At 44.7% G+C, this 27,925-nt stretch overlaps 1 protein-coding gene and 1 long non-coding RNA gene across 8 annotated transcripts in view; one reads left to right on the top strand and one right to left on the bottom strand.

Moving 5' to 3' along the window:
- Window positions 1-27,925, top strand: part of phf11 (PHD finger protein 11) — a 66,161-nt gene that overhangs the window by 12,768 nt on the left and 25,468 nt on the right. For 4 of the 7 annotated variants that reach the window (XR_015080790.1, XM_086006425.1, XM_086006424.1 and 1 more), the window contains exons 1-3: window positions 17,089-21,282; window positions 24,746-24,783; window positions 27,695-27,774. Coding sequence is in view for 6 of the 7 variants with exons in the window: in XM_086006425.1 (XP_085862551.1) it covers window positions 20,260-21,282; window positions 24,746-24,783; window positions 27,695-27,774 (1,141 nt within the window). In the remaining variant the exon portion in view is untranslated. Of the gene's footprint in view, window positions 1-4,099; window positions 4,162-16,614; window positions 16,719-17,088; window positions 21,283-24,745; window positions 24,784-27,694; window positions 27,775-27,925 lie in introns of those variants that run through there. The other 3 variants (XM_086006428.1, XM_086006429.1, XM_086006427.1) reach the window with 2 other exon arrangements.
- On the bottom strand, window positions 4,028-16,699 carry LOC147107409 (uncharacterized). Its single transcript, XR_015080792.1, has 3 exons — window positions 16,612-16,699; window positions 14,300-14,436; window positions 4,028-4,497 (listed from the first exon to the last, which is right to left on the bottom strand). It is a non-coding gene; the product is annotated as an uncharacterized LOC147107409 (long non-coding RNA).

Here is a 27,925-nt window from a genome sequence, read left to right as displayed (position 1 = left end):
TGCCTTTCACACTCTGACTATCCCAGTTAATATTGGGGAAGTTGAAATCCCCCATTACTATTACCCTATTATTTGCATGTAGGCCATGTAGCATTTGTCGATTAGGTTGTGGATTTTGAAGTAAATGTGTTGAAGCCAATACAGAAGATCAAGGATGCCACCTTCTGCATGTTCTATAGACCTGTCTCTTTCAATAGAAGCTTGGGCGCCAGGCTGGACAAACTTGTCCACATGGAGGAAATAAACTTCAGACAAAGGCATTATTCAGTCGCAACACAACACAGCAACAAGCAACTATTCATGTTCTGCAACATTGCACAAACACAGAAGTACTCTATATAACTCTGAAAAAGCTTTCACTTAGGATAGTACATCCATGATTAATGTGTATCTTGGAGCCAAGCCAGCACTAAGACTGGGAAATTCAGATCCTGGAGTCAAGCAGCCACCAACATGGGGATGATAAACTGGAAAACAATGTCCACAATTAATGCAGCAAATACATCAACTGCATTTTACCTCGAGATTGATATATGATGGCATATTTAGCTCAATTCAAGTTGTTGGACATCAAACTAACCCAAATAACACCTTTTGAGATATTCTTCCAATAACCTGAATGAAGCTGAAGCCATTTACTTATTGGCTTACTAGCGATATTGATGCTAACACAGAGTTGTAGCTCCAATATTACTTCATTCACTACTAGGACACATGCAAAGAAAACATGATTGTCAAATTAATCATGACAGTTACAGTAACCTTGCTGAGATTCACATCATTACATAGTATTATTTAGTATTACATGGTATTATTTAGTATTACAGAGTATTACATGGTATTATTTAGTATTACATGGTATTATTTAGTATTACAGAGTATTACATGGTATTATTTAGTATTATTTAGTATTATTTAGTATTTACAGGACAGGAAAAGGCCATTTGGCCCAACAGCTGTATGCTGGTGTTTATGCTCCACACGAGCCTCCCCTCCCCTCACACTTCATCTAACCTCACCAACATATCCTATTCTTTGCTCCCTCATGTGTTTATCTAGCTCCCCTTAAATGTATCTACGCTATTCGCCTCAACTGCTCCCTGTGGTAGCGAGTTCCACATTCTAACCACTCTCTGGGTAAAGAAGTTTCTCCTGAATTCCCTATTGGATTTATTAGTGACTATCTTGTATTTATGGCCCCTGCTTCCGGTCTCCCCCACAAGTGGAAACATCTTCTCTACAGGAGTGATTGGGTTCAATTTGATGTGACGTAACTCAGTTAAAGAAAGAAAGAACTTGCATTTATATAGCACCTTTCACGACCTCAGGACGTCCCCAAAACCTTTACAGCCAATGAAGTACTTTTTTTTTAAAGTGCAGTCACTTTTGGAATGTAGGAAACATGGTAGCCAATTTGTGCACAAGCAGCACTGAGATAATAACCAGATACTCTGTTTTAATGATGTTGGTTGAGGGATAAATATTGGCCAGGACACCGGGGAGAACGCTCCTATTCTTCTTAGAAATAGTGCCACAGGTTCTTTTGCATCCACATGAGAGGGCATTCGAGCCCTTGGTTTAATGTCTCATCCAAAAGACAGCACCTCGGGCAGTGCAAGACACCCTCCATACTGCGCTGAAGTGTCAGCCTGGATTTTGTGCTCAACTCTATGGAGTGGGACTTGAACCCACAACCTTCTGACTCAGAGCCAAGAGTGCTACCACTGAGGCAAGGCTGACACCTTTCTCCTTACATTAGTAAAGCCTTAGCTGGTTTCAGTTTAACATAATCTTATTTCAGCATTTGGTTTTAAGAATTACACAATGTGTAATCTATCAGTTGTATAGCTGCAGAGAGGTAGTGTTGTATGCTTTCTATTTAAGTATGGATTTAGTAAAAAATAAGCTTGCAGCCTCGGTACCCAGGAGGTAGTTGCAATGTTGTATCCAAGTTGCCACTCTTCTGGTTCTCATTCTATTTCTCTCACATTCTCTCGCATTCATTCTCTTTATCTCTATCTCATTCTCATTCTCTCCCTCTCCCTTTCACATTTTGACATTGTTGTAGCATTTAGGACTTGTTTTTGTGAATTCTTCACAACTGTCCTTAATTTCTAGTTCATCAGGTTGTCTTCTCTGTTATAGTTAACTGTTACTCTATAGGATATACCCAGCAATCCTGAGCTCAGAGGAGTGTGAGTCAAAGTCAGGGCTCCAACACTATAGCACCAATTCTCCAACCCAAACCCCCTTCGAGCGCAGCTTCCTATGGCAAGGGCAGGATTGGCAAATTTACCTTTCTGTTGCTTGTACTTTGAAAACTTTGTTATTGAGTTAACTGGTCGTAACTGCTAAACTTATCTCTGAACTGAACTGAATTCTCTTTAAATTTTTCCAAACTAACACCCATTTCCTTTCTCCTCTCTCATGAAACCGATCTGCCTCTCTTACTTTGATAGAATAAAGAAAAACGGTCTTTCTTGTATCACCAATATAAGCAACGTTCAGGTGATTTGACATGTCAATCACTTCTTCATCAAGTTTGGAGAACTTCCTTCCTCATCTCTTTTGCCAATGGTTTCAGTTTTGATTTATCTTGTTGTAATGGAGAATCTCCGTACTAATGGTTTGGATCAGGATAACCTGTATTGACTACTGAGATCATCCTTAAGGGCCTAGAAGTTTTGCTACGCAGCACCCGTGCTAAACAAACTCTTAAGCCTACAATAAGGTGGGCAGGAAGCGCACACTCATTACGAGCCAGAGGTGCACCGTCCGTCATATTGATAAAGGCCCAAAAATCAGCGTGCAGGTGTTGGGCACTTTGCATATGCAAATAAGGGTCCTAATGCTGCTTGAGGCCACCAAAGCAAGATTGGTTTGCCCTGAGGAAGCTGGTACCAGCTGCCTTCAGGAAAATCAAGCCGCAACCAACAAGCAAGGTTTTAAAATGATACTTACCTGAACGTAAGAGCAGGAGTGCGCCAACCGATCCCACATTAAAAGAACATGGACCGCCACGCCCCCCGGCAACCACTACCTCCCGACCTGGTCGCCCCCCTTCATCACTAACCTGAGGACCGCTGCTAGCGTTGCAGCGGCTTGATCTTCAAACGCGCTTCGCCGGCAAGCGGCATCTTACTCTCCACAGCTCGCCGGCTTGTTGGAAATGAAGCCGGAGGCCCAATGTCAGGTGCCTCTCGGACCACACCATTCAGATGCAGGGATTGTACCCAAGATATGGGGTGTGGAAGGTTTCTGCTTTGGCTAATTGTGGTCGAAAGCCTCCCCCAGTATTTGACCCAGTTTAAATGTTTATCAGTCAGGAATGTTGCCAAGGGGGAATGATCCAATGTCCTAAACAATCCCAAACCTAAGTTGTTTTTTATTATTGTTTCCTCCTTCACTTGTTTATCCTAGCCTGGCTTTTCCATGGCAACACCTTAAAACATAATCAGTTCCTGTGTTTATAAGAATCCTCAAACATAGGAGTTTTAACTTGATCCTATCTTGCAGCATTCACTCTCCATTTTCCCCACTGTAGAATGTAACTTCCTGCTTCACAGCCGTACTCCCAAAGTTCCACCAAATGCCATCACTCCCATCTCCAGAACTCCACAACCTAAGACTCTCATCTACCCACAAACATGTCTCGACCCTGCCCATCATATTTTACTTCCATGTCGACCAAGACCTGGAAATGAGACCTGGGTTGGTCTCTTTCATCTCTGCACCTTATTAGATTGTCTACCCTTTGCCGCCATGGCCCCTGCTCTAAATAGCCATTAGGAGGCCTACAAAGCTGGCTTGGGATGATATCCTCTCCTGTGCAGGAGAGGTTTGCCTCTGTTTAGGACTTCCCTCTCCCTCACTGATAGCCTGGTTGAGATTGGAAATGACCAATCGGTTCACCGACTCTGTGGCCCAATACACTGGAGCCCCAACCCCACACTAATAGAGCTCTTTGTTAATCATGCATGACGATTTACTGTTGAGAATTAAGATTCAGTTGCTCTGTAGTTTATTAACCTGGTTGCTACTTCTTCCAATTTTCTTTCACCATGACTCCTGTTATGTTCTTTGTCTGTTTTTGGTTTAGAGTTTTTTGCAAAATCCATAAAAATGATGGTGAAAAGCCAACACCCAACGAAACATCCCACAGTAAGTCGATGTGTTACATATTTACTTTCAGTAGCATCCCCCTTTTTCACTCTCGGTGAAGAGGCAGAACTTTTAAAAGTATCAAGACAGCTTTGTACCAGTATATACAGTGTTTGCTTCCCTGCTACTTGCCAATGCAGCTGGTTCGATGTGGTTAGTATTCACTCCTATTCCTTGGTACAGTATATATCTCCAGAAAGGATAAACTTGAATTAGACTTCCTTTCAGCTGATCGTGAAGCGGCATTGAGCCGGTAAAACCCAAGTCCTGTCGCATATTCTTCTTGCTTAATCTCCTTTAGGTAGCAACCATAATGATCCACAGAATGTGTAGTCCCTGGTGAACCATAGAATTGCATAGAATTTACAGCATAAAAACAGGCTATTTGGCCCAACCAGTATATCCTGGTACAATAGCAAAATACTGCGAATGCTGGAAATCTGAAATGACAACAGAAACACTCAGCAGGTCAGGCAGCATCTCCTCTCCTCGATGCTGAGTGTTTCCAGCACTTCCTGTTGTTATTTCAGTATATCCTGGTGTTTATACTCCACACGAGTCTCCTACTCTATTTACTTCATCTCACCCGATTGATATATCCTTCTATTCCTTGCTCCATCATGTGCTTATCCAGCTTCCCCTTAAATGCTTCTATGCTATTTGCCTCAAATTTCTCAAGGTGGTAGCGAGTTCCACATTCTCACCATTCTCTGAGCAAAGAAGTTTCTCCTGAATTCCTTATTGGATTTATTAGTGACTATCTTATATTTATGGCCCCTAGTTTTGGACTCCCTCACAAGTGGAAACATCCTCTGTTTACCCTATTTAACCCTTTCATAATTTAAAATACCACTATCAGGTCACCTCTCAGTCTTCTCTTTCTTAGAGAAAAGTAACCCAGCCTGTTCAGTCTTTCTTCAACGTTGTACCCTCTCAGTTCTAGTATCATCCTTGGAAATCTTTTTTGTGTCTTCTCCAGTGCCTCTATATCCTTTTTGTAATATGGATACCAGATCTGTACACAGTACTCCACGTGTGGTCTAACCAAGGTTCTATATAAGTTTAACATAACGTCCCTGTTTTTGAATTCTATCCCTCTAGAAATGAACCCCAGTGCTTTTTTGCACTTTTTGTGGCCTTATTAACCTGTATTGCTGCTTTTAATGATTTGTGTATCTGTACCCCAAGATCTCTTTGCACTTCTACTCCATTTAGACTTTTAGACCAGATATTTGCAGGGATGGAGCGGCTGGGAACGCGGAGGTCTTGCCGAATTTAACAGCAGGCCCTCACTTACTCCATTTCCTGCCCGGTAGCCAGTTAGATTGAAAGCTGGCTGGCTGCTGAGCAGGAAAGCCTGTGGCACAAGGCAGCAGCCGGGGACCGCTGGAGACGGTACCCTGGCAATCAAGAAGATCGGGGGTCGGTGTGGATGGGCTCGGGTCTCTGGGTGGGCTCGGGTCGTGGGGTGGGCTTGGTTCGTGGGTTGGGCTTGGATTTCAGGCCAGATTAAACACTGTGGTGCTAAGCAGCTGATTGTCCTGAGCTGCTGAATTAAGGTGGTAGTACTTGGTGAAAAAATCCATGCCAATCCAAATCGCTGCCTTGCAGATGATTCAGAGAGGTCGTCACATTGGTCCAAGAGATTATCACTCTAAGTCATGTGAACTCCATCTGGTACATCTTACCATGACTGAGAATACCACAAGATTATATACTACACCACCCAATTTTGTAACTTGTTTATTGATGGCATGTCCTTATGTATTGACATCAAAAGAATCAAATGACTGCCTAGCTTTTTGTAAATCTTATCTTACCTAAAGGAATCACAATGACATGCTTCCTAATGGCTCAGCTTCTTAAGACAGTGGATAGCTGAGTCATTCACCAGAAAGGTCCCAGGTTCTAACCCTGATCTGTGGTGAGTTAGCTGATCTCAGCCAGGGTGGTGATAAGAATGCTATAATTGGCCTCTATAAGCATAGAAACATAGGAACAGGATTGCGCCCCTTGAACCTGTTCCGCCATTCAATGAGATCATGGCTGATCTGCGACCTAACTCCATGTACCCGCCTTTGCCCCATAAGAACATAAGAAATAGGAGCAGGAGTAGGCCATTTGGCCCCTCGAACTTGTTCCGCCATTCAATAAGATCATGGCTGATCTAATCTTGGCCTCAACTGCACTTTCCTGCCCGCTCCCCATAACCCTTGACTCCCTTGTAGCTCAAATATCTGTCTATCTCCGCTTTGAATATATTCAATGACCCAGCCTCCACAGCTGTCTGGGGTAGAGAATTCCAAAGATTCACGACCCTCTGAGAGAAGAAATTCCTCCTCATCTCCGTTTTAAATGGGCAACCCCTTATTCTGAAACTGTGCCCCCTAGTTCTAGATTCCCCCACGAGGGGAAACATCCTCCCTGCATCGACCCTGTCAAGCCCCCTCAGAATCTTATATGTTTCAATAAGATCACCTCTCATTCTTCTAAACTCCAATGAGTATAGGCCCAACCTGCTCAACCTTTCTTCATAAGATAACCCCTTCAACTCAGGAATCAACCTCATGAATCTTCTCTGAACTGCCTCCAATGCAAGTATATCCTTCCTTAAATAAGGAGACCAAAACTGTACAGTTGTAGCAAGACTTCCCTACTTTAATACTCCATTCCCTTTGCAATAAACGCCAACATTCCATTTGCCTTCCTAATTACTTGCTGTACCTGCATGTTAACTTTTTGCATTTCATGTATGAGGACACCCAGATACCTCTGTACCGCAGCATTCTGTGGTCTTTCTCCATTTAAATAATATTTTGCTTTTTCATTCTTCCTACCAAAGTGGATAACCTCACATTTTCCCACATTATACTCCATCTGCCAATTTTTTGCACACTCACTTAACCTATATCCCTTTGCAGACTCTTTGTGTGCTCCCCACAACTTGCTTTTCCACCTATCTTTGTACAGTCAGCAAATTTGCAACAGTACACTCCGTCCCTTCATCCAAGTAATTTTTATAGATTGTAAATAGTTGAGGCCCCAGCACTGATCCCTGTGGCACCCCACTAGTTACAGTTTGCCAACCTGAAAATGACCCATTTATTCCAACTCTCTGTTTTCTGTTAGTTAGCCAATCCTCTATCCATGCTAATATATTACCCTCAACACCGTGAGCTCTTAAAGTGTGCTGTAACCTTTTATGCAGCACCTTATCGAATGCCTTCTGGAAATCCAAATACACGACATCTACTGGTTCCCATTTATCCACCCTGCTTGTTACATCCTCAAAGAACTCTAGTACATTTGTCAAACACGATTTCCCTTTCATACAATCAAGCAGAGTCAACATGGTTTTATTATGATTTTCTAAATGTCCTGCTGCTACTTCCTTAATAATGGATTCCAGCATTTTCCCAATGACAGATGTTAGGCTAACTGGCCTATAGTTTCCTGCTTTCTGTCTCCCTCCTTTCTTAAATAGGGGAGTTACGTTTGCGGTTTTCCAGTCCGCTGGGACCTCTCCAGAATCCAGGGAATTTTGGTAGATTACAACCAACGCATCCACTAGCTCTGCAGCCACTTCTTTTAAAACCCGAGGTAATAAGACAAATAGGGCCATAGTAAAAAATGTTACGATGTCTAAAAATGTTAAAAAGACAAATCTGAAGGCACTATATCTGAATGTACGAAGCATTCGTAATAAGGTAGACTAATTAACAGATATAAATAGATGTAAACAGATACGATGTAATTGCGATTACGGAGACATGGCTGCAGGGTGACCAAGGTTGGGAGCTGAATATCCAAGGATATTCGATATTTAGGAAGGACAGGCAAAAAGGAAAAGGAGGTGGGGTGGCATTGTTAGTAAAGGATGAAATGAGAGCAATAGTGAGAAAGGATATTGGCTCAGAAAATAAAGATGTAGAATCGGTTTGGGTGGAGCTAAGAAGAACCAAAGGGCAGAAAACATTGGTGGGAGTTGTCTATAGGCCTCCAAACAGTAGTAGTAATGTAGGGGATGGCATCAAACAGGAAATTAGAGATGCATGTAACAAGGGTACTACAGTAATCATGGGTGACTTTAATCTACAAAAAGACTGGCCAAACCAAATTAGCAATAATACTGTGGAGGATGAATTCCTGGAGTGTGTATGAGATGGTTTTTTAGACCAGTACGTTGAGGAGCCAACTAGGGAACAGGCTATCCTAGATTGGGTATTGTGCAATGAGAAGGAGTAATAATCTTGTGCGGGGTCCTTTAGGGAAGAGTGACCATAACATGATAAAATTCTTCATTAAGATGGAAAGTGAAGATGTCCAATCGGAAACTAGGGTCCTAAATCTAAACAAAGGAAACTACGATGGTATGAGGAGTGAGTTGGCTATGATAGATTGGGGAGCTTCATTAAAAGGCATGAAGGTAGATAGGCAATGGCTAACATTTAAGGAACTAATGCATGAATTTGCAACAGTTATACATTCCTTTCTGACGCAAAAACACAAAAGGAAAAGCGGCCCAACCATGGCTAACAAAAGAAATTAAGGATAGTATTAGATCGAAAGAGGAGTCATATAAAGTTGCCAGAAAAAGTAGCAAGCCTGAGGATTGGGAGCATTTTAGAGTTCAGCAAAAAAAGGACCGAGAGTAAAAATAGAGTATGAGAGTAAACTTGCAAGGAACATAAAAGTGGACTGCAAAAGCTTCTACAAGTATATAAAAAGAAAAAGATTAGTAAAGACAAATGTAGGTCCCTTACAGTCAGAAATGGGATAATTTATAATGGGGAACAAGGAAATGGCAAGCAATTAAACAAATACTTTGGTTCTGTCTTCATGGAAGAGGACACTGTGGTAAACCACTGTATACCTGTCTGTATCTGTATGTGTATTCCACTAGGTACAGGTCTGGACATGCCTCGGCTGACTCCTCCCACTATTCCAGGGATATAAGTGACTACCTCCCAGTCCCTTAGTATTCTGGACGGGTCGACCACTCGAGACAAGACCTTCATTCTTTAGTTAATAAAAGCCTGGTTGTTACTTGCTTAACCTCAGTCTTTTGAGTAATTGATGGCGCATCAGACACAAATGACTTCCCAGAAATGCTAGGGAACCAAGGGTCCAGTGAGAAGGAGGAATTAAAGGAAGTTAGTATAGTAAAAGAAATAGCGCTGGAGAAATGAATGGGACTGAAAGCTGATAAATCCCCAGGGCCTGATAATCTGCATCCCAGAGTACTAAAAGAGGTAGCCATGGAAATAGTGGATGCATTGGTTGTCATCTTCCAAAATTCTATAGATTATGGAACAGTTCCTGCAGATTGGAGGGTGGCAAATGTAACCCCACTATTTAAAAAAGGAGGGAGAGAGAAAACGGGGAACTACAGACCGGTTAGCCTAACATCAGTTGTAGGGAAAATGCTAGAGTCTATTATAAAGATTGTGATAACAGGACACTTAGAAAATATCAACGGGATTAGACAAAGTCAACATGGATTTATGAAAGGGAAATCGTGTTTGACAAACCTACTGGAGTTTTTTGAGCATGTAACTGGTAGAATAGATCAGGGAGAACCAGTGGATGTGGTGTATTTGGATTTTCAGAAGGCCTTTTAAAGTCCCACATAAGAGGTTCGTGTGCAAAATTAAAGCACATGGGATTGGCGGGTAATATACTGGCATGGATTGAAAATTGGTTAACAGACAGGAAACAGAGAGTAGGAATAAATGGGTCTTTTTTGGGGTGGCAGGCGGAGACTAGTGGGGTACTGCAGGGATCAGTGCTTGGGCCCCAGCTATTCACAATATATATCAATGATTTGGATGAAGGAACCAAATGTAATATTTCCAAGTTTGCTGACGACACGAAACTAGGTGGGATTGTGAGTTGTGAGGAGGATGCAAAGAGGCTTCAAGGCGATTTATACAAGTTGAGTGAGTGGGCAAATACATGGCAGATGCAGTATAACGTGGATAAATGTGAAGTTATCCACTTCGGTAGGAAAAACAGAAAGGCAGAGTATTATTTAAATGGTGATAGATTGGGAAATGTTGATGTGCAAAGGGACCTGGGTGTCCCTGTACACCAGTCACTGAAAGCAAACATGCAAGTGCAGCAAGCAGTTAGGAAGGCAAATGGAATGTTGGCCTTCATTGCAAGAGGATGAGTACAGGAGCAAGGATGTCTTACTACAGTTATACAGGGTCTTGGTGAGACCACACCTGGAGTACTGTGTGCAGTCTTGGTCTCCTTACCTAAGAAAGGATATACTTGCCACAGAGGGAGTGTAGCGAAGGTTCACCAGACTGATTCCTGGGATGGCAGGACTGTCGTATGAGGAGAGATTGGGTCAACTAGGCCTGCACTCACTAGAGTTCAGAAGAATGAGAGGGGATCTCATTGAAATGTGTAAAATTCTGACAGGGCTAGACAGACTGGATGCAGGGAGGATATTTCCCCTGGTTAGAGGGTCTAGAACGAGGGGTCACAGTCTCAGGATATGGGGTAGGACATTTAGGACTGTGATGAGAAATTTCTTCACCGAGGGTGGTGAACCTGTGGAATTCTCTACCACAGAAGGCTGTGGAGGCTAAGTCACTGAATAAATTTAAGAAGGAGATAGATAGATTTCTAGACATAAAAGGCATCAAGGGGTATGGGGAGAGAACAGGAATATGGTATTGAGATAGAGGATCAGCCATGATCATATTAAATGGCGGAGCAGGCTCCAAGGGCCGAATGGCCGACTGCTCCTATTTTTCTATGTTTCTATGATGCAGGTCATCGGGTCATGGGGACTTGTCAGCCTTTAGTCCCATTAGTTTGCCTAGTACTTTTTCTCTAGTGATAGTGATTGTTTTAAGTTCCTCTCTCCCGATAGCCCCTTGATTATCCATTATTACTGGGATACTTTTAGTGTCTTCTACCGTGAAGACCGATACAGAATATTTGTTCAAAGTCTCTGCCGTTTCCCTGTTTCCTATTATTAATGTGGTGGTTGAAGGTGAATCATCACAGCCCCAGGACATCGCTGCAGGAGTTCCTCAGGGCAGTGTGCTAGGCCCATCCATCTTCAGCTGCTTCATCAATGACCTTCCCTCCAACATAAGGTCAGAAATGGGGATGTTCACTGATGACTGCACAGTGTTCAGCGCCATTCGCAACTCCACAGATAATGAAGCAGTCCATGCCCGCATGCAACAAGACCTGGACGACGTTCAGGCTTGGGCTGTAAGTGGCAGGTAACATTCGCGCCACAGCAGTGCCAGGCAATGACTATCTCCAACAAGCAAGAGTCTAACCACCTCCCCTTGACATTCAATGGCATTACCATCGCCGATTCCCCACTATCAACTTCCTGGGGGTCACCATTAACCAAAAACTTAACTGGACCAGCCACATAAATACTGTGGCAACAAGAGCAGGTCAGAGGCTAGGTATTCTGCGGCGAGTGTCTCACCTCCTGACTCCCCAAAGTCTTTCCACCACCTACAAGGCACAAGTAAGGAGTGTGATGGAATACTCTCCACTTGCATGGATGAGTGCAGCTCCAACAACACTCGAAGCTCGACACCATCCAGGACAAAGCAGCCCGCTTGATTGGCACCCCATCCACCACCTTAAACATTCACTCCCTCCACCACCGGCGTACCGTGGCTGCAGTGTGTACCATCTACAAGATACACTGCAGCAACTCGCCAAGGCTTCTCCGGCAGCACCTCTGAAACCCGCGACCTCTTCCACCTAGAAGGACAAGGGCAGCAGGCGCATGGGAACACCACCACCTCCAAGTCACACACCGTCCTGACTTAGAAGTATATCGCCGATCCGTCGTCGTCGCTGGGTCAAAATCCTGGAACTCCCTACCTAACAGTACTGTGGGAGTATCATCACCACACGGACTGCAGCGGTTCAAGGCGGCAGCTCACCACCACCTTCTCAAGAGCAACTAGGGATGGGCAATAAATGCTGGCATTGCCAGCAACGCCCTGATCTCATAAATGAATTTTAAAAAATTCCACAGTCTCATCCTCTAAGGGACCAACATTTACTTTAGCTACTCTCTTCCTTTTTATATACTTGTAGAAGCTCTTACTGTCTGTTTTGATATTTTTTGCTAGTTTACTCTCATAATCTATCTTCTCCCTCTTTATTATTTTTTTAGTCATCCTTTGCTGGTTTCTAAAAATTTCTCACCCTCAAACTGAATTTGAAATTCAATCATGCTATGATCCCTCCTCCCTAGAGGATCCTTTACAATGAGATCATTAATTAATCCTGCCTCATTACCAGATCTAAAATAGCCTGCTCCCTGGTTGGTTCCACAATGTATTGTTCTAAGAAACCATCCCGAATACATTCTAGGAACTCGTCCTCAAGGCTACCCTTGCCAATTTGATTTGTCCAATGTATATGAAGATTAAAATCGCCCATGATTATTGCAGTACCTTTCTTACAAGCCACCATTATTTCTTGATTTATACTCTGTCCTACAGTGTAGCTACTGTTAGGGGGTCTATAGACTACTCCCACCAGTGACTTCTTTCCCATACTATTTCTTATCTCCACCCAAACTGATTCTACATCTTGATCTTCTGAGCCAATATCATTTCTCACCACTGCATGGACCTCATCCTTTGTTAACAGAGCTACCCCACCTCCTTTTCCTTTCTGCCTATCTTTCCGAAATGTCAAATACCCCTGAATATTCAGTTCTCAACCTTGGTCACCTTGCAACCACATCTCTGTAATGGCAATCAGATCATACCCATTTATTTCTATTTGTGCCATCAACTCATCTATCTTGTTACGAATGCTGCGTGCATTCAGGTAAAGAGCCTTTAATTTTGTCTTTTTACCATTTTTCTCTACTCTGACTCTGTTTGCTGGTGCACTGTTAAGTTTGTACGCTCTGTCTCTTCCTGTCACACTCTGGTTCTCATTACCCCTATCGCTACCCTGCACTATTGCCTTCTCCTTTCTCTTTGACTTTCTAAATTCCCCTTCACCTGAACCCTCCCCCCCCACTATTTAGTTTAAAGCCCTATCTACAACCCTAGTTATTCGATTCGCCAGGCACTGGTCCCAGCATGGTTCAAGTGAAGGCTGTCCCAACGGAACAGCTCCCTCTTTCCCCAGTACTGGTGCCAGTGCCCCATGAATCAAAACCCATTTCTCCCACACCAGTCTTTGAGCCATGCATTCAACTCTCTCATCTTATTGACCCTACGCCAATTTGCTCGTGGCTCAGTTAGTAATCCAGAGATTATTACCTTTGTAGTTCTGCTTTTCAATTTGGATCCTAGCTCCTCAAACTCACTCAGCAGAACCTCTTTCTTAGTCCTACCTATGTCATTGGTTCCTACATGGACCACGACAATTGGCTCCTCCCCCTCCCACTTCAAGTTTCTCTCCAGCCCCGAGGAGATGTCCTTAACCCTGGCAACACAGCCTTCGGGACTCGCGCTCTTGGCTGCAGGGAACAGTATCCATCACCCTAACTTTACTGTCCCCTACCACTACTACATTTCTTTTTGCTCCCCCAACTTGAATGGCCCCCTGAACCATGGTGCTGTGGTCAGTTTGCTCATCCTCGCTGCAGTCCCTGAATACCTTTGGTTAACAAAAATCACCTTGGCTAAAAAGGGGAAAATCAGCCAGGATTCCCCCTCCTTGGTCGCTATCCTGCAGTCCACACTGGAAGTGCACATGTACAAATGCTGGGTGAGGACAAGACCATGCTAGGCTGTTAACACTTACTGTCCAGGAGTCTGAGGAAACATTGACACCTGAGGGACCCTTTAGAGACTGGTTCATGCTGGGACAGATTTTCACAAATAATTCTTATAGCATGCCTCATAGGATTTGGCAATTAAAACCCTGGAAATACTTGATTTGGCAATTAAAACCCTGGAAATACTTGATTACCAAAGGTATATGGCAAGTAAATAAACCTCGGACTGTCTTGTAAATTCACTGCCCTGCGTTTCAGAGAGGAACCCAAAACGTGAATGGCATAATCATGTTCTCCGCATTCAGTGAAATACATGACATTCCCTGTAAGACCTTTGGATGAAATGTCTGTGTGGTTGGACCGTCATATGAGAAGCAGTTGTATTCATGAAAAGCATACCTAGGTCCTGAAGTGATGTCTGAGGAAGCTGCTGGAATGGATAACATTTCAGCCTCTATTGGCCTGTTCTCCCTCCCCTCTCACCTAGGGTGGATGATTTCCCCTGTCCTAAGAATAAGGGCACCAGATGTCTCCTTCTAAAGGCAGAGGAGAAGGAAAAGAAACATTAAATCATTAAGAAAGAAATATCAAATCATTATAAAATACTTATTCAGAATCTAATCAGATACATGTTGCAGGTGACATTTAGCGTGTATAACTTTGCATAAGAATCTGTATCCTCGTATTTTACAAGATGGCAAGATAATTATTGATGAGGAAGGCATTTGGCCCATTTTATTTCATCGAATCATAGAATCTTACAGCACAGAAGAAGGTACTTCAGCCCATCGTGTCTGTGCCGGCTCTTTGAAAGAGCTATCCAATTAGTCCCACTCCCCTGCTCTTTCCCCATACCATAACCTTACAATTTTTTCCATTTCAAGTATATATCCAATAGCCTTTTGAAAGCTACTATTGAATCTGCTTCCTCTGTCCTTTCAGGCAGTGCATTCCAGATCATCATAACTCGCTGCATAAAATAATTTCTCCTCATCTCCCCTTGGTTCTTTTGCCAATTATCTTAAATCTGTGTCCTCTGGTTACCAACAGTTTCTCCTTACTTGCTCTATCAAAACACTACATAATTTTGAACACCTCTATTAAATCTCCCCTTAACCTTCTCTGCTCTAAGGAGAACAATCCCAGCTTCCCTAGTGTCTCCACATAATGGAAGTCCCTCATCTCTGTTATCATTCTAGTAAATCTCCTCTGCACCCTCTCTAAGGCCTTACTATCTTTCCTAAAGTGTGGAGAATTTTATGCAACACTTCATCTGATGTTTAGCTAGTGATTTATAAATGTTTAGCATAACTTCCTTGCTTTTGTACTCTCTGCCTCTGTTTATAAAATCATTGAATAAATTTGCTCTTTTAACAGCTTTATTAAATGGTGCTGCCACCTTCAAAGTGTGGCGTATCTCTCCATTTCAGCATCTAGCAGTTTATGAACTGGTTCCGGGGTTTTGCCTCCACTTGCCTACATGTGTTGATCACTTTATGTGAAGCGCTTTCTGACATCAGTCTGAAGTTTGCCTTTTGTTAAATTTACAATTTGATGCTGCGCGTTTTGATTCTGGGCCCACTTTTCGCCATTTATATTTTGTTCTTCCTTTATTGAATGTAATTAAACTCGGGAAAAAAAGTAAATAAAAATACTGAAGTAAATGTGAAAATGCAATGTATACTGGGTAAAATTATAGCCTAAAAAAATTCAACATAAAGGTACGCATTTTATGTAGATTTTAGCACATTAGTGTTTGCTTTGGTAATGCACCTCATGTCAAAGGAGGGAGTGGTGTGTTAAAATCCATGATAAGTACATAGTTCATTACTACCCAAGTAAAGAAAGAACTTGCATTTATATAGCGCCTTTCACGACCTCAGGATGTCCCAAATTGCTTTAAAGCCAATGAAGTATTTTTGAAGTGTAGTCACTGTTGTAATGTAGGAAACCCTGCAGCCAATTTGCACACAGCAAACTCCCACAAACAGCAATGTGATAACGACCAGATAATCTGTTTTAGTGATGTTGGTTGAGGGATAAATATTGTCCAGGACACTGGGGAGAACTCCACTGCTCTTTGGAAAAGTGCCATGAGATTGTTTACGTCCACCTGGGAGGGCAGACAGGGCCTCAGTTTAACGTCTCATCTGAAGGATGGCACCTCCAACAGTGCAGCACTCCCTCGGTACTGCTCTGAAATGTCAGTCTAGATTTTGTGTTCAAGTCTTTCAAGTGAGGCTTGAACCCACAACCTTCTGACTCAGAGGCAATAGTGCTACCAAGGCTAATATCTACTCTTAATTCGAAGGTACAGTCTGTTATGAATCTTATGATCCATGAAAAAAGACTCATGAAATAACACTGGATGGCCAGCTGGTGGCGCCATCCAAGGAGTATAAATACTTAGGCGTGGGCCCAACTTTCCCAGGACATTGTGTAAACAGGAACTAGTGAAAGATAACTAGACCTCCATGTTTTGAAACAAGTTGATTGAAGCCTTGCTTTATACTCGAACCAAGTGCGTAGTGAGTTTTATTACATCACAGTCTACTCTTAATTCAAAGTTGGTTAATTTGAAATACCGGATAAATCAAATTTTTTGGCATTCATTTTAATTACATGGGTAATTTGAGTTACTGGATCGTGACTTTGAATTATCAGGAGTAGACTGAATTCTGACCCTTTCTAACCAACCTGATCACACTTACAAGGCAAAAATGCTGGCAGTCATACAGGTGATGGCACTGCGGAGGTAGAGGAGAATGATAATCATCCTGAAGTCTCCCATCCCAAGAGATCTCAATCAAAACCTTCAGTAAGTAGACATACAATATTTACGCCTTCTTGTATTCGTCCTCTGTGAACTGGTAAAAATTCTGAGTTTATTAAGCACAGTAATTAGTACTTTTCCTTGTGAGTTGATTTGAATGAAAAGGCAAATGTTAGTAAATTGCTACGTAAGATTGATAGAACGCCGCTTATTATTACTGTTGCTCTGAGCTGAAAATGACTAAGAAAGTTAACCAAAAAACAATATTTTGCTTGTTAAGGATTGTAAAGACCTTATTAAAGCACCATCCTGAGAAACGCATGCAGAATTGCGCAGGGGGAGATAAAAATGAACTCCCATTCCTAATGGGAGAGGTCATCAATTTAAAATTGTCACTAAGAGAATGAGCAAGGAGGCTAGGGGAAATTTATTTACATAGAGCGTTGTTGAAGCATGAAACGCTTTGTTACAGGAGTGGTTGAAACCGAGATCATTGCATCTTTTAAGCGAAAGTTGGATCAATATTGGAAGAAGAGGTAGATACAATGTTATGGGGACAGAGCGGGGTGGTGGAATTAGTTTTGGATTGCTGTAGTGAAGAGCCAGGGCTGTGCTGTAAACTTCTATGAAGGAAGGACAGTATTTGGAATATCAGCACAACACTGCTGGTAGTTAATAGCACAGAGAATTTTTCAACCCCACAGAACAGTTTTTGTGGTCATTGCCTGCTATCTGCTAGTGCAGCGGGAGCTGGAGAGGGCAGCCCAGGAGCACAAAGGCGGTGCACAATTTGTAGAACAAACACCAAGTTCCAGACCCAGCTACCTGGACATGGTGGAGGAGCAGTAGCATGATGAGATTTAGAGTGAACCTGGAGGCTGTGTCTGGGGTGTCCTGCCTGGTCCATGAAGATCTACAGGGACAACCCTGCACCACCAGTGGCATTGAAGATTACAATTGCCTTCAACTTTAATGCCACATGGACCTTCCAGGCACCTGCAGAGAGTATCACAGGGGTCAGTCAGTCACTGTGACATCCACTACTGCATTGAACAGCTCTCCAGGTCATGTATTTAGATTAGAAACAACAGGGATCCAAACACTGACCCCCAGTGCTCTCCACTTAGCACCTTCCTGCAATCTGACGTTGCACTTCTCATGAGTACTCAAGTTTATAAAGATCTGAGTATTTAAAAATCTGTCATTTTTCAGCATATTTGTTTCTTAAGATTTGAATTACAATTCTCAATGTATGAGATAATGGCAAGGATTAATAAAAAATGTCCTAGTAAAGGATCCCCTTGGTATGAGTGACCATAACATGGTTGAATTCCAGATTCAGTTGGAGGGTGAGAGAGTTGGATCTCAAACCAGCGTACTAAGCTTAAATAAAGGAGACTATGAAGGTATGAGAGCAGAGTTGACTAAAGTGGACTGGGAAAATAGATTAAGGTGTAAGACGGTACAGGAGCAGTGGTGTACATTCAAGGAGATATTTCACAACTTTCAAGAAAAATATATTCCACTGAGGAAAAAAGGGGCGTAAAAGAAAAGACAGCCATCCGTGGCTAAGTAAAGTAATAAAGGATAGTATCCGACTGAAAACAAGGGCATATAAAGTAGCCAAATCTAGTGGGAGGATAGAAGATTGGGAAGCATTTAAAAGCCAGCAAAGAATAACTAAAAGATTAATTAAGAAAGGGAAGATAGATTATTATGAAAGTAAACTAGCAAAAAATATAAAAACAGATAGCAAGAGTTCCTACAGTTATATAAAAAGAAAAAGGGTGGCTAAAGTGAATGTTGGTCCCTTAGAGGACGAGACCGGGAAATTAGTGGTGGGGAACATGGAGATGGCAAATACACTGAACAAATATTTTGTATCAGTCTTTACAGTAGAGGACACTAAAAATATCCCAACACTGGACAAACAGGGGGCTATGGGGGGGAGGAGCTAAACACGATTAAAATCATTAAGGAGATGGTACTCGGTAAGATAATGGGACTTAAGGCGGATAAATCCCCTGGACCTGATGGCTTACGTCCTAGGGTCTTGAGAGAAGTAGCGGTAGGGATTGTGGATGCATTGGTGGTAATTTTCCAAAACTCCCTGGATTCAGGAAAGGTCCCAGCAGATTGGAAAACTGCTAATGTAACGCCCTTATTTAAAAAGGGAGGTAGACAAAAGGCTGGAAACTATAGACCAGTTAGCCTAACATCTGTGGTTGGTAAAATGTTGGAGTCTATTATTAAGGAAGCAGTAACAGGACATTTGGATAAGCATAATTTAATCGGACAGAGTCAGCATGGTTTTATGAAGGGGAAATCATGCTTGACAAATTTGCTCGAATTCTTTGAGGACGTAACAAACAGGGTGGATAAAGGGGAACCAGTGGATGTAGTGTATTTGGACTTCCAAAAGGCATTTGACAAGGTGCCACACAAAAGATTACTGCACAAGATAAAAAATCACGGGATTGGGGGTAATATACTGGCATGGGTGGAAGATTGGCTATCTAACAGAAAACAGAGAGTTGAGATAAATGGTTCATTCTCGGGTTGGCAATCAGTAACTGGTCAGGGGTCAGTGCTGGGACCCCAACTCTTTACAATCTATATTAACGATTTGGAGGAGGGGACCAAGTGCAACGTATCCAAGTTTGCCGACGATACAAAGATGGGAGGGAAAGCAGTGAGTGAGGACGACATAAAAAAACCTGCAAAAGGACATAGACAGGCTAAGTGAGTGGGCAGAAATTTGGCAGATGGAATATAATGTTGGAAAGTGTGAGGTTATGCACTTTGGCAGAAAAAATCAAAGAGCAAGTTATTATCTAAATGGAAAGAAACTGCAAAGTGCTACAGTACAAAGGGATCTGGGGGTACTGGTGCATGAAACACAGAAGGTTGGTATGCAGGTACAGCAGGTGATCAGGAAGGCCAATGGAATCTTGGCTTTTATTGCAAGGGGGATGGAGTATAAAAGCAGGGAAGTCTTGCTTCAGTTATACAGGGTACTGGTGAGGCCACACCTGGAATATTGCATACAGTTTTGGTTTCCATATTTAAGAAAAGATATACTTGCTCTCGAGGCGGTTCAGAGAAGGTTCACTCAGTTGATTCTGGAGTTGAGGGGGTTGACTTATGAGGAAAGGTTGAGTAGGTTGGGCCTCTACTCATTGGAATTCAGAAGAATGAGAGGCGATCTTACGAAACATATAAGATTGTGAGAGGGCTTGATCGGGTGGATGCGGGGAGGATGTTTCCACTGATGGGTGAGACTAGTGTGATGAAATATTCCATTCATCACTGCCTGTGACTGTGGTCGGTTTCAGTGTCATTTCCCTTCCCCCAGTCCTCATTGTATTGTTTATTGGAATGTGCTGGAATGTGCTGTGTGTAGGGCTCCGCCCATACCTGGCCCCTTTTGTAAGCTAGCTCAGTCTGGCCTCAGTCTCCAGAAGGAAGATACCTCTCTCTCTTACGTGTTACTTTCTAAGTTAATAAAAGCCTAGTTTTGTTTCGCTAACATCGAGTCTCGGAATTATTGAGGCACATCAATTTTATTAACTTATTTTTCAACACTATGGATCAACTCCTGAAACCCGAACGTTTGGATTTGGATCAACATGCTCCGGACGCATCAGCACGCTTCGGACACTGGTTTGAGTGTATGGAATTCTTCCTGGACAATTCCGCAGCCGTCAAAGACGCTACGGACGCTGCGAGGATGAGACTCGGAATTCTGCGGAATTGGGTAAGCCACCGGGTTTACCCCCTCATCCAAGACGCCGATACGTACCTGGCCGCCTGCGACATCTTAAAGGCACATTACCAGCAGCCTACGAATGAGGTGTATGCTAGGCATCTGCTCGCTACTCGCGCACAGCGACCTGGGGAATCGGTGGAGGAGTTCCTAAGCTCCCTGAAAATGCTTGGCAAAGACTGCAAGTGCCGAGATGTAAAAGCCGCAGTGTACACTGACGAGCTTGTTCGCGATGCCTTTATCACAGGCCTCAGCTCCACTTACATCCGGCAAAGACTGCTGGAAAAAACGGGGTTGGACCTGAAACAGGCTGCGGACACCGCGCGATCCCTGGATGTGGCCCAGAGAAACTCAGACGCCTACTCTTCAGCCCGCGCCGTCCACGCAGCCACGTGTGCACCGAGGGCGCCGCCATCTTGGAAGGCACCTTCCCCGCCTGGCAGCCCGACACCGGCGGGGCCCCGCTCTCCCCCCAGAAGCCCTACGACAGCCGCGACGCGTCAGGGACCCAACTGCTACTTCTGCGGGCAGCCAAAACACACCAGAAACCTGTGCCCGGCGAAAGGCACCACCTGCTTTAAGTGCGGTAAGAAGGGGCACTTCGGGAAGGTGTGCAGAGGGAACCCCGCCGGAAAACCAACCGCCGGAAAACCCGCCACCGCCGCGTGTGCGCCGTGGGAGCGGCCATCTTGGACGCCATCTTGCCCGACCTCGTGGGGTCCGCCATCTTATGAGCAGACAGCGTGGACGCCATCTTGTATCGATCAGGGCCCTATAGTGGCATCGGTCACAGTGGACCAGACCAGGCCGCACCCGCTATCCAAATCAATGGTGGACATCGAGGTAAACGGGTGCCGGGTTAAATGTTTAATTGACAGTGGAAGCACGGGGAGTTTTATCCACCCTGAACTGGCACAGCAACTCTCCCTAAAGGTGGTCCCTGCTCAGGGTACCATCTCTATGGCTGATAAAACCCAGACATCGACCATTCTGGGTTACTGCACGGTACAATTGGGCGTTAACGGGACTGTATACGATAATTTTAAAGTATTAATCATGAAGAACCTATGTGCGAGTGTGATCTTGGGCCTGGATTTCCAGTGCAACCACCAAAGCATCACACTCAAGTACGGTGGGTCCCAGCCGCCCCTCACAGTGTGCGGTCTGGCTACCCTGAAGGTAAAGCCGCCTTCGCTATTCGCGAACCTTACCCCTAACTGCTGGCCATTAGCGACCAAAAGCAGGAGGTACAGCTGGGAGGACAGGCGATTTATCGCGACCGAGGTAGACAGGCTCCTGAAAGAGCGCATTATTGAACGCAGCAACAGCCCGTGGCGCGCCCAAGTGGTAGTGGTAAGGGGTAGCGAGAAGAAACGGATGGTGATCGACTATAGTCAAACGATCAACAGGTACACCCAACTAGACGCCTACCCGCTACCCCGCATATCAGAAATGGTGAACCAAATCGCCCAATACCGGGTGTTCTCCACCATCGACCTCAAGTCAGCGTACCACCAGCTCCCTATCAGACCAGAGGACCGCCCGTACACCGCCTTCGAGGCGAACGGACGCCTCTACCAATTCCTCAGAGTCCCCTTTGGGGTGACGAATGGGGTCTCGGTTTTTCAGAGGGAGATGGACCGCATGGTCGATGACCACCACTTGCAGGCAACCTTCCCCTACCTCGACAACGTCACCATCTGCGGCCACAATCAGCAGGATCACGACTCGAACCTCGAGAGGTTCCTGGAAACCGCACAAAAACTCAACCTCACCTACAACGAGGACAAGTGCGTTTTCAACACCACGTGCCTCTGCATACTAGGCAGCGTGGTGGAGAATGGGGAAATCGGACCAGACCCCGACCGATTGCGCCCCCTACGGGAGCTGCCCCTGCCCAACACTCCCAAAGCCCTGAAAAGGTGCCTGGGGTTATTTTCTTATTATTCCCAATGGGTCCCCAACTACTCCGACAAAGCCCGCCCCCTCTTGAAAGCATCCTCTTTTCCGCTCTCTGCTGAGGCCCACGCCGCCTTCAAAAGCATTAAGCAGGATATTGAGCGGGCCACGCTACAGGCAGTGGACGAGAACACTCCATTTCAAGTGGAAAGTGATGCGTCTGACTTCGCCTTGGCGGCCACCCTCAACCAGGCGGGGCGGCCCGTAGCTTTCTTCTCGAGGACCCTCCAAGGGCCCGAGATCAGACACTCCTCCGTGGAAAAGGAGGCCCAAGCCATCGTGGAGGCAGTGCGCCACTGGCGCCACTACCTAGCCGGCAAACGCTTCACCCTACTTACCGACCAGCGGTCGGTAGCGTTTATGTTCAGTAATAAACAGAGGGGGAAGATTAAAAATGATAAGATTCTTAGGTGGCGGATCGAGCTCTCCACCTTCGAGTACGACATCATTTACCGGCCAGGGGCCCTTAACGAATCCCCTGACGCCCTCTCACGAGGGATGTGTGCCAGCGCCACCGGGGATCGGCTACAGACCCTCCACAACGACCTCTGCCACCCAGGGGTCACGTGGGTGTTCCACTTCATAAAGTCCCGTAACTTACCCTACTCGATTGAGGAAGTTCGGTCTCTGACCAGGAACTGCCGCACTTGCGCTGAGTGCAAGCCTCGGTTCTACCGCCCAGATAGAGCCCACTTAATCAAAGCTACACGGCCCTTTGAGCGGCTCAGCTTAGATTTCAAGGGCCCCCTCCCGTCCGTCGACCGCAATGTTTACTTCCTGAACATTGTGGACGAATACTCCCGGTTCCCATTCGCCTTCCCCTGCCCAGACATGACCAGCGCCACGGTCATTAAATGCCTCAACAGCCTGTTCTGCCTGTTCGGTATGCCGAGCTACATCCATACGGATAGGGGGGCGTCCTTCATGAGTGAAGAGCTACGCCAGTACATGCTGTCCAAGGGGATCGCCACGAGCCGTACCACCAGCTACAACCCCCGGGGTAACGGCCAAGTGGAGCGAGAGAACGGGACAGTATGGAAAGCAGTCACTCTAGCTCTAAGGACCAAGGGCCTCCCTATCTCCCGCTGGCAGGAAGTCCTCTCGGATGTGCTCCATTCGATACGGTCGCTATTGTGTACGGCCACTAATGCCACGCCTCATGAACGAATGTTTGTCTTTCCCCGGAAATCCACCTCGGGCGTATCCATGCCGTCATGGCTCTCCACCCCAGGTCCGGTACTCGTGCGAAGGCATGTGAGGGGCCACAAGACGGACCCTCTCGTGGAGCCAGTACACCTACTCCACGCCAACCCCCAATACGCATATGTCCGGCACGCCGACGGAAGGGAGGACACCGTGTCCACAAAAGACGTCGCCCCAGCCGGCATCGACAACCACGGCAATAGCAGCAACAACGATCACAGCAACTCTTACCCACCCACTACTCTTTCATCACCCCCGGAAGAACATCGACCAACGGCACCCCCACCAACTACCCCTTCAACAACCCTGGCGGCACCCCCGGCAGAGACCCAGGAGACTACCGGGGGCACCCAGCCGACACCCGCGGCACCACAACAGCCACGTCGGTCGCAGAGGACTATCAAACCCCCGAACAGACTAAATCTATAGAAGGGGTGAATGTGATGAAATATTCCATTCATCACTGCCTGTGACTGTGGTCGGTTTCAGTGTCATTTCCCTTCCCCCAGTCCTCATTGTATTGTTTATTGGAATGTGCTGGAATGTGCTGTGTGTGTAGGGCTCCGCCCATACCTGGCCCCTTTTGTAAGCTAGCTCAGTCTGGCCTCAGTCTCCAGAAGGAAGATACCTCTCTCTCTTACGTGTTACTTTCTAAGTTAATAAACGCCTTGTTTTGTTTCGCTAACATCGAGTCTCGGAATTATTGAGGCACATCAACTAGAACTAGGGGGCATAATCTTAGAATAAGGGGCTGCCGTTTCAAAACTGAGATGAGGAGAAACTTCTTCACTCAGAGGGTAGTAAATCTATGGAATTTGCTACCTCAGAGAGCTGTGGAAGCTGCAACATTAAATAAATTTAAAACGGAGATAGACAGTTTCCTAGCTGATATGGGGAGCGGGCAGGGATGTGGACGTGAGTCTAGGTTCGGATCAGCCATGATCCTATTGAATGGTGGAGTAGGCCCGAGGGGCCGTATGGCCTACTCCTGCTCCTACTTCTTATGTTGTTATGTTATGTATAATTTAATATTACTTTTTCCATTTAAGATGCAGAAAGCAATACAGTTAGTTTGCTTATCTTTTATAACCTTGATTTTCATGGCATTGTCCAATTTTAATTTTTTTGTTTCCAATTCTACAAGGAAAGTGTTAATCAGAGAGCAAGTACCACAAGAAAGAGGTAAGTGATGTTACTTCACGATAAATTGTCTTTTAAAAATAATTCTTTACAAGTGTTAGCTTGGCTTGTTTGGTAATGCTGTCGTCTGAGTGTTGTGGGTTTAACGTACCAGGGCTGGAGAAGATTAGGCAAATACTCCAGACCAGTATTGAGGGACAAAATCATGCATTTTGGCGGTGCCATCGTTTGGAAGAGACGCTAAACCAGGACTGTTCTGATGGTTCAGATGGATATGGAAAATTCTCTGCCACTATTCTCGGAGCAGGTAGTTCTCCTTGTGTCCTAGCCAATGTTCCTCCATCAAACATTAAAACAGATTAACTGGTCTTTCATCTAACCACCATAGTACATGGTTGGTGCAGAATGGTTACCACAGTTTTCTACAGCAATCATTGCACTTCCACGTGGTAAAAAGCAATTCATTCACAAAACCAGTTTTACTGTAAAAGGTGTTATTTGGATGGAAGTATTTTATTTTTTTGCTTCAGCATAAATAAAGATGCATTCTCATGACTTCCATATCTCCACAGATATGTCATCATCTACAGACCCTTCTTTGTGCACACAACTCACATAGCTCCCTTTTATACCATCTATGAAAGTCAACCCAAACCATGCCATCTATGAAAGTCAACCCAAACCATGCCAAAGACTATATCTGCAGACACAACAACTGCAATGTGCAGATTGTTTTTAAAATGAAAACCCATAGTGTATGCATGTCTGGTGCTTCTTACCTCAGTGCTTCTCCTTGGTGCCAGTGTGTGAAGTGTCAACTCTTGACCCTAATTTAACGCTCCTCATAGATGCTATCTGAGTGGCAGGATGGCGTGAGGTGGCTCGCTGCTGTGCGTCACTGGAAGTGAATTGGCCCTTAACTCATAGCAGCCAAGTCCTGACTTGCTGCAGGCTGCATCGCTTCTGTTGCTGGCTGGGCAACCTGGACTTCCTTCTGTTCTGCCATGTATGTAGGCCTCAGAGGGTGAGGTGGCAGGGCATGAATGTGTGAGAATGAGCCATCATTTGAATGCGTTCCTACCATGGCACAAGTACCAGGCATCTGGCTCTGCATGCCTACTGATCTCCAGACCCAATGATACCAAGGAGTTCAGTGAAGCCCTGTGAGAAACTTGCCTGTAGCTTACCCCAATTGTTTGGCGGTCAGAAGACATAACTCTCTCCAACCTGGCATCTCATGTCTTCACGACATCAGTCTAGACCATGGACGCAATGCAGACTACCCTTGGAGCCTCTGGTGTTGGGATCCGCTTCAGATGTCCCTGGAGCTGTCACACACTCCACGGTGGACAGCAGTGCTGTGAAGTCATCCATTATGTTACAGTAGAGGCACCGGACTCCTCCAAATAACGCACTTTCTGCGGCGCTGTCATTTGCCATCTTTAGTGGCTGCTTATACGTTTGATGACGTGTAAACAAAAGTCTCTTTAAAAGCAGACCCTGAGAGATCTGAATTCATTGGCTCTTGACAAGCCAAGGGAGAAGCTACTTGACCCTACAGCCAGAAGTGTCTTCCTCCTTAGGTTCCACGTCCAGCTCCCCTTGCATGCTTGTGCTCTGCATCTCACCCAGTGCAATCCCATCTGGCTCACTATAATTTTCCTCAAGGAGATATCTCTGTGTTAGAGCTGTAGGATTTAGTAAAAACCCAACTAGTTCACTAATGTCCTTTTTAGGGAAGGAAACTCGCTGTCCTTAGCCAGTCTGCCCTATATGTGACTCCAGTCTCACACCAACGTGGTGGACTCTTAATTGCCCTCTGAAGTGGCCCAGCAAGCCACTCTTTTATCAAGCTGCTACAAAAAAGGACTACAGCGGTTTAAGAAGAAGACCCACCACCACCTTCTCCGGGAAACTAGAGATGGACAATAAATGCTGGCCTTGCCAGTGACGCCCAGATCCCGAGAATGAATATCTGTAGTTCATGAATTTGCTGTAGAGGCTCTGTTTGCTGAGTAAATAGACTCTGTTGTAGTTTATGAGTAAATTAAAACCACATATTCCACCCCGCTTCCAACTTATTGGCTGACACAGTGGTATGAATGTCCATTTCGGTCCTCAGCAGCCGTCCATCAGTTTTTCTCCTACTGTGTAGTCTCCTTATTGAATGTAGACTGAACGAGTTAGAATGGTGGATGCTGAACAGTAGATAGGGGCCCTGAATTTCTGCAGGATTTCTCTTGTAACTTCAGCAGGCAATCAGCTGTTTCATGCTGTTTCTCCAGAGTTTTCGCCAATCCCCCACCAAAGTTACAGCGGGAGATTGGGGCAAACTCCATGGAAATTCAAGGCCAGAATCTTTGTTATGCTTTGAAAGAAGTTGAACTTTTACTCCCTTCCAGCCGGCTGCTTCATCTTTTCGCAAGTGGCATTGCTTACAGAGCCATTTCACTGTCCTGAGTGTAAGCAGTTCTCATTGCTAATTTTATTGTTTGCTGTAATGCTTCAGTGGCCATGCTGGTTCCTTCGACCTCACCGCTGCCTCTTTTAGGCAGTGAATGTTTCACCCTATGGATTAATGGCAATTTTTTATTGTATCCTGTGAAGCACCTTGGGATGTTGAACTACGTTAAAGGCGCTATATAAATACAAGTTGTTGTTGTTGTTATATTTAGAGATTAAACCTCTTTCAAAGAATGTGGAAGATGGGTAATCTGTCATCTCAATGGGTAGGTTTTGACCTTGTGTGATAGTGTAAATGGGTGATAGCAAGTCGGCAGTCCGTTTTACATCGCTCCCGATTTTTCTTTCCATTGACTTCAATCGGGAGAGATGTAAAACGGACTGCCGACTCGATGTCACTCGTTTTACACTATCTCACAAAGTCAAAATCTACCCCAATGTTACTGTTGTAACACTGCACTCATAATTAAAATATGCTTTCTTACTTAAGGGCAAACAGTTCTGACACAGATGAAAGTGACGACTTGCCAATATTTACTGGCACCTGTATACAAACCACCGTTAAATCTCGTGAGTAACATATGATTTGCATTAACATTTGTTCATAAAATTTTTGTGCAGACTTGCTGCTCACACAAGGAAGGGAAGTGTTACTGTGACCTCACAGTATTGGTCAATGCTAGTAGAATCACATGATCTGGTTGTACCTAGCAATGGAGCT

Source organism: Somniosus microcephalus, chromosome 14 (genome assembly GCF_052327205.1).
Source record: "Somniosus microcephalus isolate GS21.2 chromosome 14, FLI_Smic_1.0, whole genome shotgun sequence".
Taxonomy (NCBI): Eukaryota; Metazoa; Chordata; class Chondrichthyes; order Squaliformes; family Somniosidae; genus Somniosus; species Somniosus microcephalus.
This window is presented reverse-complemented; position numbering and strand designations above follow the sequence as displayed.